The sequence below is a fragment of the Phyllobates terribilis genome, unplaced genomic scaffold (assembly GCF_046119375.1).
Source record: "Phyllobates terribilis strain yellow unplaced genomic scaffold, ASM4611937v1 Scaffold_8__6_contigs__length_399053987, whole genome shotgun sequence".
Classification (NCBI taxonomy): domain Eukaryota; kingdom Metazoa; phylum Chordata; class Amphibia; order Anura; family Dendrobatidae; genus Phyllobates; species Phyllobates terribilis.
The window spans coordinates 276016296-276034759 of record NW_027362768.1 but is presented as its reverse complement, the minus strand read 5'-3'; the positions used below and the strand labels follow the sequence as shown (position 1 = coordinate 276034759).

The window sequence follows — 18464 nt, the reverse complement described above, 5'->3', positions numbered from 1 at the left end:
CAAACGTGAAGAGTTAGCAAGCAAAACGCATTCAAGGTTGAGAAAGTCAAAGCCACCAACCGAATTTAACAGTATTGTAAGCCCTTTCTCAGAGATTCACTTAAATGTTAGGCTATGTAATCTCTGTGTAGGAATTAAAGAAATACATAGTTGGACTTCAGTTATCTACATTATATCAGTTTAGCTTCTTTTTATATGGTGATATGTGATGCTCCTTAAAGGGGTTGTCCACTACTAGGACAACCCCTTCTTGAAGTAAATGTTTAGTCCTGATAAAATAAAAAAAAAAATAAAAAACTATACTCCCCTCCGGTGCTGGCACCGTTCCAGCAGTGTCGGCATTCGCGGTCCCGGGGCTGTGATGTGGAATGACACGTGGTGCTCGGCGTCCAATCAGATCTGGCGTCACTGTCTCCACCTCTTGTCGAATTGAACATGAAGAGGATGTCCAGGATCAGCTGCAACCTGGACTTCCTCTTCATGTTTGATTTGTCCGAAGGCGAAGACCGTGACGCCAGAGCTGATTGGGAGCCGGGAACCACGTGTCATTCCACCGCATCACAGCCATGGGACGAGTGCCGACACTGCTGGAACATCGCGCTCCTGTGCAGGTGTACTTCTCTGCCCTGATGAGGGCAGAGCAAAGTACTGCAGTGCGCATACACCGGGGCTCTTTGACCTTTCCCGGCACATGCGCACTGCAGTACTTTGCTCTACCCTGGTCAGGCCAGAGAAGTACACCTGCACAGGAGCGCGATTCCGGGGAGACTGTGTGGATGACGTAGGGACGAGTGATCCACACGAAGCAAGGAGCAGGACTCAATCGAAAGAAGAGAGGCGCTGGACCATGACCAGCGACGACCCTCGAACCTGACCTACCCGCAAGCGAGTATAATAAAAGCTATATATTTTATTGTCTTGCAAGGTTGGGTTGGGGGGGTGTATAGACAGCATTATAGAATGCTGTATATACCAGGGCTGAAAGGTGGTGGTGGCCTTACCTCATTTCAGCCAAATCTGGTGACAGGTTCCCTTTAATAACGCCCTTTGCTTCCAGCAGTCTAGGCACCGATTCAAGTAGTATTTATACGCCTTACGGAAAAGACAAACTAGCCAATTTTGGCAGGAATTGCTGACAATTTTATGTGTGTAGGGGCACATACACGATGTCCGGGGAAGGGATGGAGCATGTTGAATTTCAATGCCTGATCATTTTGTTCTCAAGCAAGGTAGGCACTATCCTCTCTTCAGGAAAAAACCAAACCATGGCCGAACTAAAGGCATGGAAAGGGAGGCAAGAAGGAATAGCTATCAGATGAACAAGCACTAGGCTGGGGTCAAACCAATGTATTTTCTCTCATCTGAGAGAATCGGGCCAATTGTGCTCATCACACTGACCCAAGTGTGATCTGATTTTTTTCTGATCTTTTCCATTCTGTCAGTCCATGAAAATCGGACTGCACTTGGGTGTCATCTGAATGCAGTCCAATTTATTCCATACACTCATTGACTTGCACGGCCGAGTGCGATCCGATAATTGGATCAAACTTGAGAAAGCCACGATTATTTCATCGGTCCTAGGAAAAAAAAAATTCGACATGTGCACAATCCCATAGAACATTCGTCCGAGTGCAATTCTATGTTTTGCCGGATCTCACTTGGACCGAAAATATGGTCATGTGCACGAGCTCTTAGGCTGAGTTATTGGAGGTCACCGATCACAAGGGAGAGGAAACTTGTAGGAATTATATGAGCCGGCATACAGCGATTGGTGACTTGGCTGAGGCGCCACTGTATCAGTAATATTGCAATGATAACTCTCTTACATGAGGATCTAAAGTTGTCATTTCCCACTAGAAGTTCACCAACGGGGACTCGTCACCATTCACATTATAGCAGCTTACAGGGACCCAAATATCAGCTAAGTAACTTCTCAGAGGCCTTTCCTTCAAAAATATACTGTTTTAGTTGGTTATTAATCAATAGGTTTTATCTTGCTCAAAACAGGTGGCGATTTAGCGGTGAATGCCCAATTGTATAAAACCCAATGGATGCAAAAACTATTCCAAAACCCCCTGTACACACATCAAAAATACAAAAACATAAGAAATACAGAATAGTCCTCCAAGATCTTTATTTACATATAGCAATGTATTCATTTTTTGTCTGTATATCATTGAGAAATTAAAAAATATATATATTCACTCATATATACACATTGTATATACACATACATAAATATACATATATTATTTACACACCTCTTGCCTATTACATCACATGCAATCATAATTATTCATTTGATTTCAGAAAGACTCGCTTGTTTTACAGGAGCTCAAACTACAAATTGGTAACGTCTTGGAGACAGGAATGTAAAAGGGTTCTATGGTTGTATACACCAAATGCAAGTTTGCAATATACTGTACAGTCCGATCACCAGAATACAATGCTTTATACAATACTTATACCTCATTGGCACTACCTGTAGTAACAAATCTCTGTGAATTGCCAAAGGGGGGCTTTGACTGTTTTACAGAGCCCTTATACTCAGGAAATCAGTAGTTGTTCACACTGGTGGATACATGATCCTCTGCCTCTGTAGCATGACACCATTTTGGCTAGACTTCTCCTTTATAGACTGAATTTTGAGCATAATTCACATTTCAAGAATGTATTGTGCCGTTTTAAATGAGATGTACAAAGTAAATCTGTCACCAGGTTTTTGCCCCTTCATCTGAAAGCAGCATGATGTAGAGGAAGAGACCCTGATTCCAGCGATGTGTCACTTACTGAGCTGCATGTTTGATAAAAATCAAGTTCTCTCTGCTGAAGATCCAGCAGTTCTCTGAATGCTGAGCTTTGTATAACCCACCCACATCACTGATTGGCAGCTTTCTGCCTATGCAATGTGTACACAGAAAGCTGCCAATCAGTGGTTGAGGGTGGGGTTATATAGAGATCATGAATATGGAGGACTACATGGCAGCAGGTTTTCTTGTCCTGTAGGGATAATCTCCTGCTGATAAAATAGTGGTTTCATCAAAAGTACAGCAAGCAGCCCAGTAAGTGACATCGCTGGAATCAGGGTATTTGTCTCTACATTTTCTGCCTAATCTGAGAGCAGCATAAAACCTGGTGACAGATTCCCTCAAATCTATAAGGCTTCATAGGCCTTTTTGCTGTAAACTAGATATGGACCATGAGTAGCGTAGCTAGGGTGGGCCTAGAGGAGGGAGAGGGATGGGCACCGGGCCTACTCACCGAGATGGCCACTCAACTATTTCAGTGTGAATACAGTTTAACCCTTTGATAGACCAGGAAGCCATAGGCTCCTTGCCCTTCCAATCTCCAGCTTTGTGACGTAGGTCACTTCACTTTAGGCCGGTGGCTTACAAAATGGCAGTGACACGTACAGAACATCAGCTTCATGGCATCGCTTTACCTGCACTCAGATGCTGAAGAGTCCTCCAGCACAGTCAGCGTCCAAGCTTTCTGCCGCACTTTTACTTTTTAGGGTCACTCGGGACCATTTTTTGTGGGGGTACTCGGGGGCATTATTAGTATTTGTTGGGAACTCCGGTGAGATTACTAACTTTTATGCAGCACTGAAGAGGCATTATTACTCTTTGGGAGCACTTGGCGAAATTAATGATCAAGGGGGGCATCATCACTTTTTAGAGACACTCAAGGGTCAATACTGTTATTTGGGCATTCTTTACAGGGTGCACTCAGGGTATTGTAACCATCAAAAGCTACACTATCACCCTCTAGGGCACATATGCGTGTGATAACTTTAAGGATCACAGGCAATGAAAATTATTATTTTCTGGGGGCAATTTTACTGTCTGGAAGGTGCAAAGGGGGCAGTATTACTACGTGGTTCAGTAAAAGGAGCACAGTTCCCATGTATCACAGCAGGTGCAGTAAAGGGACTAGGAGGGCAGCAGGAGGCTCATTGGGGTATCAGCAGGATGGGGAGTTTGGGTATTTTGGAAATAGATGGGGACGGTGCTAAAAATATGAGAAATTACATGTTTAACTGCAGTGGAGACGTAAATGAAATAATTCCTCTTATCTGGTATCTACCACTATGCAGCCACTGAATGTTGGGGCCATTGTCTTGTGCCCACGATAATTAGGGTGCCTCTGTAGGTTACTTGGGTTAGAGGCCCAGACAGATTTATTCTGCCCCCTCACGGTGAACCCCTAGCTACGCCTCTGTCCACACCAGCATCAGCATTACAGGCTGGTTTCTCTAGGCGGATTGACAGCTTTACAAAGGGGATCAGATGAGAACAAAGCACAGAAGTGGCTATGCACGCGTATAGACACGCAGTATAGTCCTGAACTCTGGATACCCTCATTATTTGGAGAAAGGCTTTTGGACCAGATTTTACTGCTGCCAAAAAAGAAAAAAATAATAGTTTACATGTTCTTTAGTTCAGACATACATTTTTTTTTTGAGAGGAGTCTCTAATGCCCTACAAAAATCTCTTTTTACAGAAGAAAGGATTTGCCATCATCGTTCCCCTGAACCGTTGGCATCTTCACACTGCATTTCTCTAATTGATAGGTGAAATGAAAAATGATATGTGAGGGATAAGCCATGTGGAAACTGCAGCCATTCTTTCAGTAGTAACTGGATTCTCTTCCTGTAAAGTGAGACGAGTCGCTTTCATAATGATGGAGAATATTTGCCAGAGAGCTTTAGATGATCGAAGCTGCCGGCTTGTAATTAGGATATGGAGTTATAGTTTCCATGGACATACACTGTATATGATAAATGTAATGACTGCAAGACCGACCAGACAGTCACCACCAAGAGCCATTTTCACCAGTCTTGTGCAGAGATATCAAAAATTGGGGACCGACCTGCAGCAGCTCTCCTGCACGTAACACAATCTCAGCGCTGCGGCAGTAAAGACTGATCATTATATGGATCCAAACCACCGATGACATTAGAGTCTACATATTATTGGAGCTGACTAATGCCGGCAGTGATTTGGATCATCACAACGTTCCTATGACAAAGCTGAACAGTGAAAAGAGGAGAGACGCTGCAGGCTTCAGCCATGCAATCAACAATCTAACCAGACATGACAGTAGTAAAGAACAACTGCACATCTTAAAGAAGCACTCCTCCTCCCATCAAAGTTGTAATCCTCTTAATATATTACAATCACCACATTATATAGCACTGTGTACTTACAATTGCTCATTTTGCCTTTCTACCCAGATAATTCTTCTCTTTACTCTATGTAGAAACAGGAAGTCTCTTTTCCCTGCATTTATCATTCCCCTCTTCAACTCCTGACCCATCCGCTCCCTTCTCCCCCTCCCAGGGGCTTTTGCAATGACTTGTGCAGTCAAAATTGACCTCCTGTTTCTACATAGAGCCTAGAAGGATTCAGCTAGTTTGTTTTTAATCACATGAGGTCATAGACTTAATGGAAAACAGAAGAATCAACTTCGTAGAAAGGCAAAATGAGCAATTGTAAGTACACAGTGCTATGTAATATGATGATTGCAATATACTAAGAGGATAAAAAATTTAATGGCAGTGCTTCTTTAAGTGTACAGGAAAAGAGATTTTGATTTAACGTATCTGGTGGTTTTCTTTTCAAGGGTGCAATTAATGCCAAGTGGTTATACCGTACACCCCACCTTTCTGTACACAGTTCTATAACCCTGATCAGCCAAAATATTTTGGCGTACATCTACTACCTATACACAGTGGTAAAAACTGATGCAAGCAAACAGTCTTGTCCATAACAATCACCTCTTCTTTCTACGCCACCGTGGAATATGGTTCTTTTGTCTGCACACAAATGGCCCCCATTTACTGTAGGAAAGTAAACTTTGGTGCCCACAAAACCACCCAGCATTCCAGTTTAGGCCTCATTCAGATATCCGTGTTCTATTTTTATTTTTCATGGATAGGACATGTACCCATTATAACTAAATAGACCCTAAAGGGGTAAAGTTGGCATATCCGGGAGGAAGTATATCCCTGATCTGCCAAGCTCAGCCAACTCATGAAATACATAAGTACATAGGAGAAAAACGAGTTAATTGGCATAAAACATATAAATTTTTATTACATCAAATTTTAAAAGCGTACATAATAGAAGAAAGAATGACATAATTCGGATAGTATAGAGACACTGATTAAATTGTCAATGTGACAAGATATATTGCAAAAATGTACATATATAGTCACGCATAAGGTCAAAGTGGGAAATGAGCAACATAGATAATACGACATCAGGTTAGTATATCAAAATAATCCAATGAGTATAATAATATATATCAGAAGATAGTCCATAAGTATTCCATAGTCGTTGGATTTACACTTGCCCTATGTATCAGATGTCCATCTAAATGATGCTCCCGCCCACAAAAAATCAGATACGTGTCACAGGAAACATTCAAGGATTATATCCTACCACATAGCAGTCCCTGGTGTAGAAACACTAATAAGGTTGCCACTGTGGCAAGATATGTAACAGAATATACGTATATAATCACGCGAATGGTTACAGTGGGACATGAGCAAACAAAGATAGTATAACACAAGGCTAGTACATCAAAACAATCCGATAAATATAATAATATATCAGAAAATATAGAAGTATTCCATAGTCATTGGATTAACACTTGCCATATGCATCAGGTATCCATCTAAGTGATGCTCCCGCCCACCAATAATCAGATATATGTCGCATGAAACATTAAAAAGTAATCCCTTACCACAGGGAGTGTCGAGAGGAAAGTGAGGTGCATAAAAGAACGCACAATGGCAGCCCCATTATTATTGGTGGGCGGGAGCATCACTTAGATGGATACCTGATGCATATGGCAAGTGTAAATCCAACGACTATGGAATACTTATGGACTATCTTCTGATATATATTATTATACTCATTGGATTATTTTGATATACTAACCTGATGTCGTATTATCTATGTTGCTCATGTCCCACTTTGACCTTATGCGTGACTATATATGTACATTTTTGCAATATATCTTGCCACATTGACAATTTAATCAGTGTCTCTATACTATCCGAATTATGTCATTCTTTCTTCTATTATGTACGCTTTTAAAATTTGATGTAATAAAAATTTATATGTTTTATGCCAATTAACTCGTTTTTCTCCTATGTACCCATTATAGTCTATGGGGCTATTCACATTTCCATGTTTTTTTTATTTCCAGATTGAGTGGTCCACAGAAAATAAAGGAGACACGTCAGTTATTGATCCGAGTCGCGGGTCAAAGTTACTCGCCCTACAAGTTTATGGATCCGTGAAAATCACAAACAGCACATGGATGGCAGTCGTGTGTAATCAATGGACGGGAAAAGCTTTGTGCTTTATTTATTCATATATGAAAATCACTAATGGTAAAAATGGACACAGACCAAACACTGATGGCCCTGATCCATAAGACTGAGGAACGGTCCATGTTTTTACACCCAAGAAAAATTATGGACGTCTGAATGAGGCCTTAGTGTAGAATATAAAAACCAGACTGTTTCACAGGGGCAACAAGAACATTCTGCAAAAACAAAAAAAATCTAAAAATGGCTGGTTCATAATATTTTAGTACACAAACAGCACCATGTGAATGGAGCTGATCTGCAATACAAGACAACCCATGGATCGACATATTGCAGTTTCTGGGAACAAAACAGACTTATTTCTGGACATCCCTTTGATTTTCCACCTTATTGAGTTTTATACAAGATTCATGGTGGCATTGCAGCAAGACAGTTTATATCTTTGCACAAATGTTTTGAGTGCAGCGTTGGGACACGGCCTCGAATGATGCAATTTGCAGACAATGGCGGCTGTACGTATACCGACGGTGATCACAGGAGGTCTAGTCATCTGCAATTATACATGTCTTAATGGTGAAAACAGCATAAAATAGATGACCAAAGACATGTGTCTAGCTTTATAAGTTATACCTGCTTTGTATAAAACCACTGCTGAGAAAAAAAAATAATTTGTAAAAATCAATTATTGTTTCTTTTTTTGCAAAACAGGGTGTCGGAACGAGTATACTGAAAAACAAATGCCCCAGTTTATGATCAGGCAGGCTGGAGTATAGAAACAGCTGTAAAGTAACTGTTCTATAAGGATGTGAGCGCCCTGTATGCTCAGGTCCAATGGCACCAGCAAATTACTGCTGCACAACTTGTACAGGTGAAACCCCCCCCCCTTCTAAAGGGTGAGGGTTATTCAGCCAAAAAGCAAAGATATTGGCAGGAAAACATGTTCGGATTTGCCAAAAACCATACTGCACACCATCAGTGCCATTTGGGTTGGAAGAATATACCTTCACACACTCTGACCATGAATAAAACTTGACAAGGAACCCCCACAATAAAAATGAATGTGCTAAAAACAATAAATCTGATATGATCTATCCACAAACCCAAAGTGCCATTAAAGCAGATATGTCTCCATATTTCACACTACAAAATGCATATATTAAATAGATCTCCTAGAGCTGATGAGACTGGTGTATTTACTTTGAGAAGTTAAATCAGAATATGTATAATCCGGATATTAACATGAGCTGGACTCAAAAATGCTTAATTTGTAATATCAGACCGGAAAGCTTTCAAAAAGAATTACACAGCCATTCTGAAGTAGATTTTTAAAGTAAGTACACCAGTCTCATCAGTTCCAACAGATCTATTTAATGATGTATGCAGATTCTTAGATGATATTAGTACAGTGGTGGAGGGCCTCTTGGACACAGTTTGTCTCCTAAGCCGAGCGGCAGCTTCACAGAGTCAAGTCCTATGTACACTTTACTGGAAAATGAACGCAACATTCCTACTGAACAAACGTAACCCTTAGTCTATATTCACACAAAGCAAATCTTTTTCAGGCCACGACCCCACTATCAGTATTTGGTCAGTATTTTTTCTCAGGAGTGGGAGCCAAAACCAGGAGTGGGTGATAAATGCAGAATTGGTGACTTGTTTCTATTATACCTTTTCTCTGATTGTTCCTCACCTGGTTTTGGCTCCCGCTCCTGAGAAAAAATACTGACCGAATACCGATAGTGGGGCCGTGACTTTATTAATCTAAAGGGGGCTTTAAGAAATTGGCTGCAAACACCAACATCTTTCACATCCATAGAATGGGTTTCAGTTACACGATTTCTGCAAAAATAATTTGCCCCATGTGAATATACCAATGAAAAGTTACCAAGATACCTTTAAAAATCGGAGCAGACCTATATGAAGCTGGAGCAAAGTATGAATAGAAACGACACGTAAACTGTAGGAATACAAGTGTGGTTCTGGTTCACTGCTGAACAGAGGAATGTAGATTACACAATTCTAATGATTAAAAAAAAAAAAAATAGATCAGTAAAACAGATTTTCCAATACATAAACACAAAACAGAACCAGGGAGGTAGATAAGAAAAGGCGAGACGAAACCCTTAATGCCAAGCTAGATGGTTAAAATCCATTACTATAGGAGATCTCCACTTTGTAGCTTACGTAGTAGTCAATTATGCCATCACTAATGCCCACACCATGACAACATAGACAATGGGGAGCCTCGATCAAAGCACTTCTGGCTGATAATGAATCAGGTAGTCTCAGCATTGTGGCTTCTACAGTGCAGCAAATAATTCACAACAGCTGAACCAATAGTCTATCGGCCCAACGCTCCGATACGAGTAAACGTTTATGGTAATTCCCTTGTATTAACCCTCAACCGTGCAAAAAGAAATTCCCTTTATAGGGTTTAATATATATAATTTATTCTCTTTATTTCATCCACATTGATACGGTACCTAGAAGGCTTCCATTAGTTCATATTAATGACTGAAAAAGTGCCAAGCCTTCAGCGACATTACTTCAAGTAGTGCCGGGGTGTGCTTATTGTGACCGCCATCGTATCCTTTACATTGAGGTCATCCATTACGGCTCTTCAGGAGGACCATTTCTCAGGTTTCTTTCATGAAATACTCTTGGAAGTGTGACGTGGTGTTAAACTTGTGATGATATTTGAGCACGAGCCACAGTAAAGTCCTCTAGAAGCCATGATTTGGGAAGGAAGGATTTTTGGGGGGTTTTCTGCGCTGAAGATTGACTACAATCCAGTGCCAAGATTATAATAAATATGCTTTTATTTGATGTGTTTTGAAGTATATCACACAGAGAAGTGTGATCTACTTCTAAACGCGTCAAAGAAAACCACATTCCTTCCCAAATCTTCAACTGGTCTGGTGAACGGTGGATGTGCAGCAGCTGATTATCTGCCTCAAAAGCGTATTTTCTACTTCATCAGGTTAGCATATGTCAAGTGTGTTGGATAAGACCCTAGTTGCGCTTCTTGCTCTCCAGAAACCATGAACTGTAAAACCCGTAGAACACAGATCTCTACCGGTCAACGACCCCAGCTTAACGCAGCTCCCAAAGAGTTTGATCAGCATTTTCCCCCCCTTCTAAACCCCCAGGAACGCTGCCTCTGTGCATAACATACACTAATTTTAACATTTGGCAGAAAAATTGTTTGCAACTCAAAAAAAGATGCTAAACAGTGCACCCCTCCCCCCCAAAAAAGTGCATTATACCTTCATTCTCACCATTACTACCCCATTCTTTCAGGCCCTACGATGCATTGGCACTAATGCTAATGAAGTGACAGCAATATAGCACATTTCACCCTCTGAAAGATGCGATCATGTGGCAGAAGAGTATCACAATGGATTTCCACGTTCATGCTACTGAGGGTTAATCATTTATAACCCACTTGATGCCAAGGAGTGTTGCTTGGAAGTTACAGACCTTCGTTAAGCCTTTTTTTCCCTAAAAGTATGTTGGCATGCATATGGAACTGGAAGTGCAAAGTCATACTCAAGTAATATATGCAGCATGGTCAGTCACCCTTTCCTTGCCACAGGGGCAAAAAAACTAAAAACAGCAAAACTTATTCCCTGCAACATAAAAAGAGAACATTGGAAAGACATGTAAACATGCAATGTTGCATAAACAGCTGCACTGACATAGAAGGGGTCGGAGTATCACTGTTGGAATACCACTTGGTGGGAGTACCCTCGCCACCATCAATCTCCTGAGAAATCAACGACCTTAGCAACTACCTAAAAAGGGCATTACTCATCCAACCAGCTCCATTGGGGTTTTTCTTCCCTTTGGTTAGTGGTAAAAATCGCATTTCCAGTGGATCCACAAAGAAGAAAACGAACAAGCAAAGAAAACAAATATGAATTCTAAATGAATAGTTCAAGCGGCCGAAGTTAGTTGTACCATTTTCAACATGACTTCCCTTACCATTCACCTCAGCTATAGGGGTTTTTAATTAAGTAGCCAAAACGTTGGGGGTTTTCCATGATAAATTTAGGGGCATACATGTGCTCGTGGGGGTCTGCTGCTGGATATTCTTGCTTGGTTCCATCAAACCAACCCCCGGTCTTTATAAGCCATCTAATATAGTTTAAGTCTCTTTTGTCTTCATAGTCACCCCATCTTGGAAAATCCCCATTTTGTGCAGAGATCAGCTTAAAGTGGATTCCTTCTGGAGGGAAGCACCAGGAGCAGTGCCAGCCAGCGAAATGTAAAGGGCTCCCTATGGACCACTGAACTAGAATGTGCCCAGTTTTGTTTTCGTACTGGCGGAAGTTGGGCATAGTGTAATACTCCCGTCGTCGCAGGCGGATACCGTCTGTGCCATATACTGTACGAAGCATTCCAACGGTGCAGCCAGAAATCACTTCCAGCGTGCCTGGTTGCTTCCAAAAGAAGCCATAGAGTGATTTGCGCATATGGAAAGCAATGGGTTCTGTCCACCCGTCGTAAAGCTTAAGAAATAGCACTCCTTCCCTGCTGGGGATCTCATCTGCGTCATCTATAACAAATAGGTCATCATCCCGCAAGTTGCGTAGACGACCAATCCCATTGTGAGTCAAAAATGTCCGCAGGTAGTCGTCCGCTATCCACCCATCTTGTTTCCCACCTTCAGGGAAATGGTTCAGGAACACATACACCACTTTGGATTTAATGTAGTCAAATGTGCCATTGAGAAGCATTTGGCGAAATACGAGGGGACGCGGCTCCCCATACGCTGTAAAGTTTGATTCACATATTAAGAAAACATCCACAGCCCCCTCCAGCTCTCGGAAGCGTGTCTCCAGCAGATCAAACTCATGATTTATATTGATGGCATTGATAACACGGCGTGGCTTCAGCCGTGGCGTTAATCGATCCTTTGTGGGGAGATTGGAGTGTTGAACAACTGTTGGCACCCCACAACTAGGTCCATGCCAGCCTGGTAAACAAACACATTCCACCCATTTCCTCCGTTTCTGTGTTTGCTGCTGTGACTGTCGAGAAATGCTAGGCAAAACCTTGCGTGGAGAAGACCGTTCTGGCTTTTCAGAGGGCAAGCGGTCTAGTGACTTTGTTCCTGGTTTGAAGCATACACCACCAGACTTAGTTCTCACAAAATACTCTGTTGTATCCTCAGGCAAAACAAATTCCTTATGGTGCAATTCATCTGTGCTAAAGCCTTGACCATGTCCTGAAGGAGGAGGCCTGGGTTGCAGCACTGCAGCCTCTGGAGGTCGATAGTAGCCAGGGGTGCGTAGAACCTGGATGCCATCATCTGACCTTTCTATGTGTTGAGGTATTAATGGCCGGGACTCCCAAAAGAAGCCAGAAATGAAATTTGGACTAAGAGAGACCAAGTCCTTTGACAGTGAAACATAGGATAGGGCTTTCAGAAAGTGGAGAACTGAGATTACACACAGTCCAGCCATGCAAAGGAGCAGGAACATCTTGTGCCACCTCATCTTCATCCTGTCAAAGAAGCAGAAACAACATTCATTAACTGGATCAGCAGCATTTGTACAATCCAGTTATAACAAAACTAATGTTAACTATGAGGACACTACTAGGCTAGAGGGGAGAAAACATCAGAGCAAACACCGTAGGCTGACATTTTACAGGCCAAATGCTCACCTCCACCCATACAGTGGGGGAAATAAGTATTTGATCCCTTGCTGTTTACATAAGTTTGCCCACTGAAAAATACATTAACAGTCTATAATTTTAAGGGTAGGTTAATTTTAACATTGAAAGATAGAATACCCCCCCCATCCCCCCCCCCCAAAAAAAAAGAAAATCACATTGTATAAATTAGATACATTTTTTTGCATTTTACAGCGACAAATAAGAATTTGATCCCCTACAAACCATTATGAGTTCTGGCTCCTACAGACCAGTTACACGCTCCTAATCAACTCGTTACTTGCATTAAAGACTGGTGTCTTACATAGGTCACCTCTATGAAAAGACTCCTGTCCACAGACTCAATCCTCTACAACATGGGCAAGACCAAACAGCTTTCTAAGGATGTCAGGGACAAGATCATAGACCTGCACAAAGCTGGAATGGGCTACAAAACCATAAGTAGGAGGCTGGGTGAGAAGGAGACAACTGTGCAATAGTATGAAAATGGAAAAAATACAAAATGACTGTCAATCGACATTGATCTGGGGCACCATGCAAAATCTCACCTCGTGGGGTATCCTTGATCATGAGGAAGATGAGAGATCAGCCTAAAACTACACGGGGGGAACTTGTCAATGATCTCAAGGCAGCTTGGACCACAGAAAACCATTGGTAACACATTAGGCCTTAAAGGTTTAAAATCCTGCAGTGCCCAGCAAGGTCCCCCTGCTCAAGAAGGGACATGTGCAGGCCTGTCTGAAGTTTTCCAATGAACACCTGGATGATTGTGTGTTATTGAGAGAAGGTGCTGTGGTCAGATGAGACAAAAATTGAGATCTTTGGCATTAACTCAACTCGTCATGTTTGGAGGAAGAAGGATGAGTACAACCCTAAGAACATCGTCCCAATCATGAAGCATGGTGGGGGAAACATTATACTTTGGTGGTGCTTTTCTGCAAAGGGGACATGACGACTGCACTGTACTAAAGGGAAGATGGATGGGGTCATGTATCGCGAGATTTTGGCCAACAACCTCCTTCCCTCAGGAAGAGCATTGAAGATGGGTCTTCCAGCAAGACAATGACCCAAAACATACAGCCAAGGCAACAAAGCAGTGGCTCAAAAAGAAGCACATTAAGGTCATGGAGTGGCCTAGCCAGTCTCCAGACCTTCATCCCAAAGAAAACTTATGGAGGGAGTTGAAGCTCCGAGTTGCCAAGTGACAGCCTCAAAATCTGAATGATTTAGAGATGATCTGCAAAGAGGAGTGGACCAAAATTCCTCCCGACATGTGCGCAACCCTCATCATCAACTACAAAAAACGTCTGACTGCTGTGCTTGCCAACAAGCGTTTTGCCACCAAGTATTAAGTGTTGTTTGCCAGAAGGATCAAATACTTGGAGAATCAGCTGCTTTTAGACCCCTTCGGTGGTGAGAACAAGTATACACCATATTTAAAATTCACCACACATGACCCTTATTGCCCCCTGGCATTTGCTCTTGGGGAAAAATTGGTGTCCCTCCTTCCCCATACACATGAGATGGTTGGCCTTTCTCCACAGAGCTTGACATTCATCTGGCAAACTTTGTCTTCTGCAGCTTTGTCGCGTAAACAGGAACAGAATGAGCAGAGTCATTTCCTTATCATTTGTGGGTGAGCAAATTAATGACAGCTCTGCTGTACTGCAGGGGACCTAGACAAGGCAGGATATAAATGCTACACCCAGATAAAGCTCCGAATATATTCTTCCACAACGGCCAATGTTTATGCTTGGGGAAAACTCCTTGAGGCTATTACATGTTAACATTTTCATAGCCCCCCCTCCCTCCAATTAACTAGAGGACTAAAAATGAGTGGCGTTTTGGCCTCCATTTGTCCAGTTTCTGTCTGCATACTGTTGATGATTGAACTGTGCACAGCAGCCTTCATTGCTGCAGGACCGGAAAAGTTCTGGAACAGTGAGGGCTGTAATTCTTCTTTTTAGTATTACAGAACATTTCCTGCCATCCCTCTAGAATATACAATATATTATATACATAAAGTCCCTGTTTCATACAAAGACATTAACTTTGTCCGAAATGTGACTTATCAGGCGTATGCAACCAATACCATATCTGTCTGCATATCTAGACAGTTATACTCAATTAGTAAGCGAGCAACTGCAAAGTGACATAACACACTGGTTAGGAAATAACATGTGTTTGGTAACATGAACGCAAAAGAAACTTCTCAGCCATTAATCCACGACACAAAATCCTCCATATAAAAGCGGCAAAAAGCAATAATCTGAATTGATCCATTCTACTTCCTCCTCTTACAGACGACATTCACTTAGTATAGATTGGGGGAGAAACACAAGTTTCCTATTAATGCGTTTCCCTGGCGCGAAGATTTTTTTGACACTCACACAAGAAGTCAGCCAAAGTTCTCAAGCAAACATCGTGTAGTAAATTCTTCAGGTCCAATAACCATTTATTCCAACCGTATGACGGAAACGTTCCACAGAAGCGCTAGAAAATGTAACAGACAGAACATAAAGCCTTCACAGGCCCACGTAGTAGCGGCAATGCCTCCGTCCACGAGCATGAGAGGCATGGACCACTTTAAGAGGAGACAGACAAGGGAACAAATGGTTAATCTAGAGCTCCTAATCATCAAAAGCTATACTGCCCAGTACCAAGTGTGATTTCAAGGAGGCTGAAACAGCAAGTGTATGGCGCGATGGGCTGAACGTGCTTGAACTGATCATTGGCCACTTTGCACAAATTTGTTGCCTTACGTTTTATTGTTTGTTTTAATTATAATCTTCTTTATTTGCCATGTCGAGGGTCAGATTGTTAGTACCAACAACTGATCGGAAGAGTAGGGGGTGTGTGATGAGCTTGGCGTAGTACCGGTCGGTTAACAACTTTACTACTAAAGCTCAACTCTAAAAAGGCATGGATTGATAGAATATATAGGCATTTCTCAATTTTTCAGTGTAATCTACCAAATTAACAAGGAACAGAATGAGTTGGTTGCATTGGATTTGGTTAAAAAGTATGACAGCTCTTATAACTCCCTTTGGGCTGGACTCACACTCAGCTTTGCAGCATTATTATTTGCATTTTAAACAGCTCAGACCCCCCCCCCCCCAAGCCAAACATGCTGCAGATAAAGTAACATCTAAAGTCACAATTGTTGAAAAGTCTACATTACATATTTTCTCACCCCCACCCTCCCTCCAAAAAAAAAAAAAAAAAAAAAAGGAACAGCATGTCCCGTCCACGGCGTTTCCTCCCCCCTCTGATGGTTATTCTATAGACTTCTGTGCATAGTGTGTAAATCTGAAGTACAAAGCTTAACAACTCTAGAAGAGGTTCGGGTATGCTCCATAAATGTAGAGCGATATTTAGGCCACGGCCCCACTATCAGTATTCCGTCAGTATTTTTTCCTCAGGAGTGGAAGCCAAAACCAGGAGTGGGTGATAAATGCAGAATTGGTGACTTGTTTCTATTATACCTTTTCTCTGATTGTTCCTCACCTGGTTTTGGCTCCCACTCCTGAGAAAAATACTGACCGAATACTGATAGTGGGGCCGTGGACTTAACCTAAATACCGCTTTCTGCACGCAACCTGGCAAAAAGGTGTAGCCTAGATGCCACACTGGGTGCCAAAAAATTACTGGCATGAAGTAACCAACTAACATATAGGGTAAACTTAGACCAGACAGTCTAAAGGTGCAACAAACTTATCAAGACAGCATTAACCACTGAAATTTTAGTGCTTTTTAAGACAGTCTAGAATAAATTTACACTATGTAAAAATTAGACAATATTGAAAATAAAAATGTATTAATATAGAAGAGGATAAACGATTTAAAAGAATTAAATGTATTCAGTCTTGAGGAGAGAGTCTAAGGAGGGAACATTATTAAACTTGTACAAGTAAATAAGTGTCCCATATGAAAAAATAATTGTCAAAACTGTCATTATAAAACCCCATTAAAAGACAATAGGGCACTACCTTCATCTAGAGAAAGGTTCAATCTCCAGATGAGACAGGTCTTTACCATGAGAACTACTAATCTGTGAAATAGATTACCTCGAGAACCATCAATGGTTAAAATAAAGAAATATATTATATATATATATATATATATATAGTACAGTACATGATCTAATCTGCCCTAAAGCGCAATTTATTTTTGTCTGTGTCGATTGACTGATTAAAAATTTAGAACAAATCATTTTTAAACATTTTAAAAAAATTTGTGTGTGTGTATATAATATACATTTCTAAAATGTTTAAAAATTTAGAACAAATCATTTTTAATCAGTCAATCGACACAGACAAAAATAAATTGCGCTTTAGGGCAGATTAGATCATGCATTATGGATGTACCTCAGCTGAACTTTATGGACATGTGTCTTTTTTCAACCGTACTATGTAAATATGCCCCAAATGATGTAAATGTTTCCAGAGGTTCACATAAATATACAAAATAATATAGTGATCAAGGATCTTCACTTCCTGTCAGTAACCGGGTAGAAGAACAGTAACGTCAGCATCACCCCACACAGAAAGCTTCCTCACACCTTTTGGATCAGGACATTTTCTTTTGTTTCTTTCAGGACAATTTGTCATTTTGAATTGCACTTTAATTGAATTACTGGAAAAATATTCCCAGTGTAATGTCAGGTAAACCCCCCGCAATTCTGCATTCGTTTTTTATTTATACGGCGCTCATTGTTCAGTAACAATGACCTGGCGACATGATTCTTCAGGTCAGCACTAGTGTTGAGTGAGTATGTTCTGTCCTTATCACCGAGCAGCTATAAATACTCGAAGCTCGCCTGAGCATACTTGGCGAAAGGGTTAATAGAACATACTCGCTCAACACTAGTCAGCACCATTATAGCAATTCTAAACACATGGATCGTTTATTTTTCATTTTAGTTGAAAACAAAACCCCACAAAAAAAAAAAAAAAAAAAAAAAAAAAAAAAAAAAAAAAAAAGATTGTACCATTTCTTAAACTCTATTCCATAACCATTTTTCTATTGAAGGATCCTTGTTCTTTGCGGTTATATTGATACAATTTTGTGGCATATATGAGGCTTAAATTGCTTCTTATTGCATTTTTTTTCTGGAGGTGCACTAACCTAAAAGTGGCAAATCTGGTGTTTTGATTTTTTTTTGTGTCGACATGGTTGCAATGTTAACTAATTTTATATGTTCTTGGTAAGGCCTTTTATAGAGGCTGTGGTACAAAAAAATATATACATTTTTAGATTTTTCTTTTTGAATTGGCAAGAGGGGCAGAGTTAAACATTTAAATATATGCTTTTGTTTAAAAAAAACAAAACAAAAAAAAAAGTATGTTTTAACCCTACAATGCGTATCGAGGGCCTTTTAGGCCCTGTTGCTTACTTTTTTGCTATTACAGTTAGGTCCATATATATTTGGACAGAGACAACA

General features: G+C 41.0%; 1 protein-coding gene across 3 annotated transcripts in view; it reads right to left on the bottom strand.

Annotated features, from left to right (window-relative positions):
- Positions 1 to 3961: 3961 nt before the first annotated feature.
- The window catches only part of MGAT3 (beta-1,4-mannosyl-glycoprotein 4-beta-N-acetylglucosaminyltransferase), a 209873-nt gene continuing 195370 nt past the window's right edge, over positions 3962 to 18464 (bottom strand). For all 3 annotated transcript variants that reach the window (XM_073644259.1, XM_073644258.1, XM_073644257.1), the window contains exon 2: positions 3962 to 12850. In XM_073644259.1, the coding sequence (XP_073500360.1) occupies positions 11335 to 12849 (1515 nt within the window). In that variant the 5' untranslated portion in view covers position 12850 and the 3' untranslated portion in view covers positions 3962 to 11334. The remainder of the gene's footprint in view (positions 12851 to 18464) is intronic.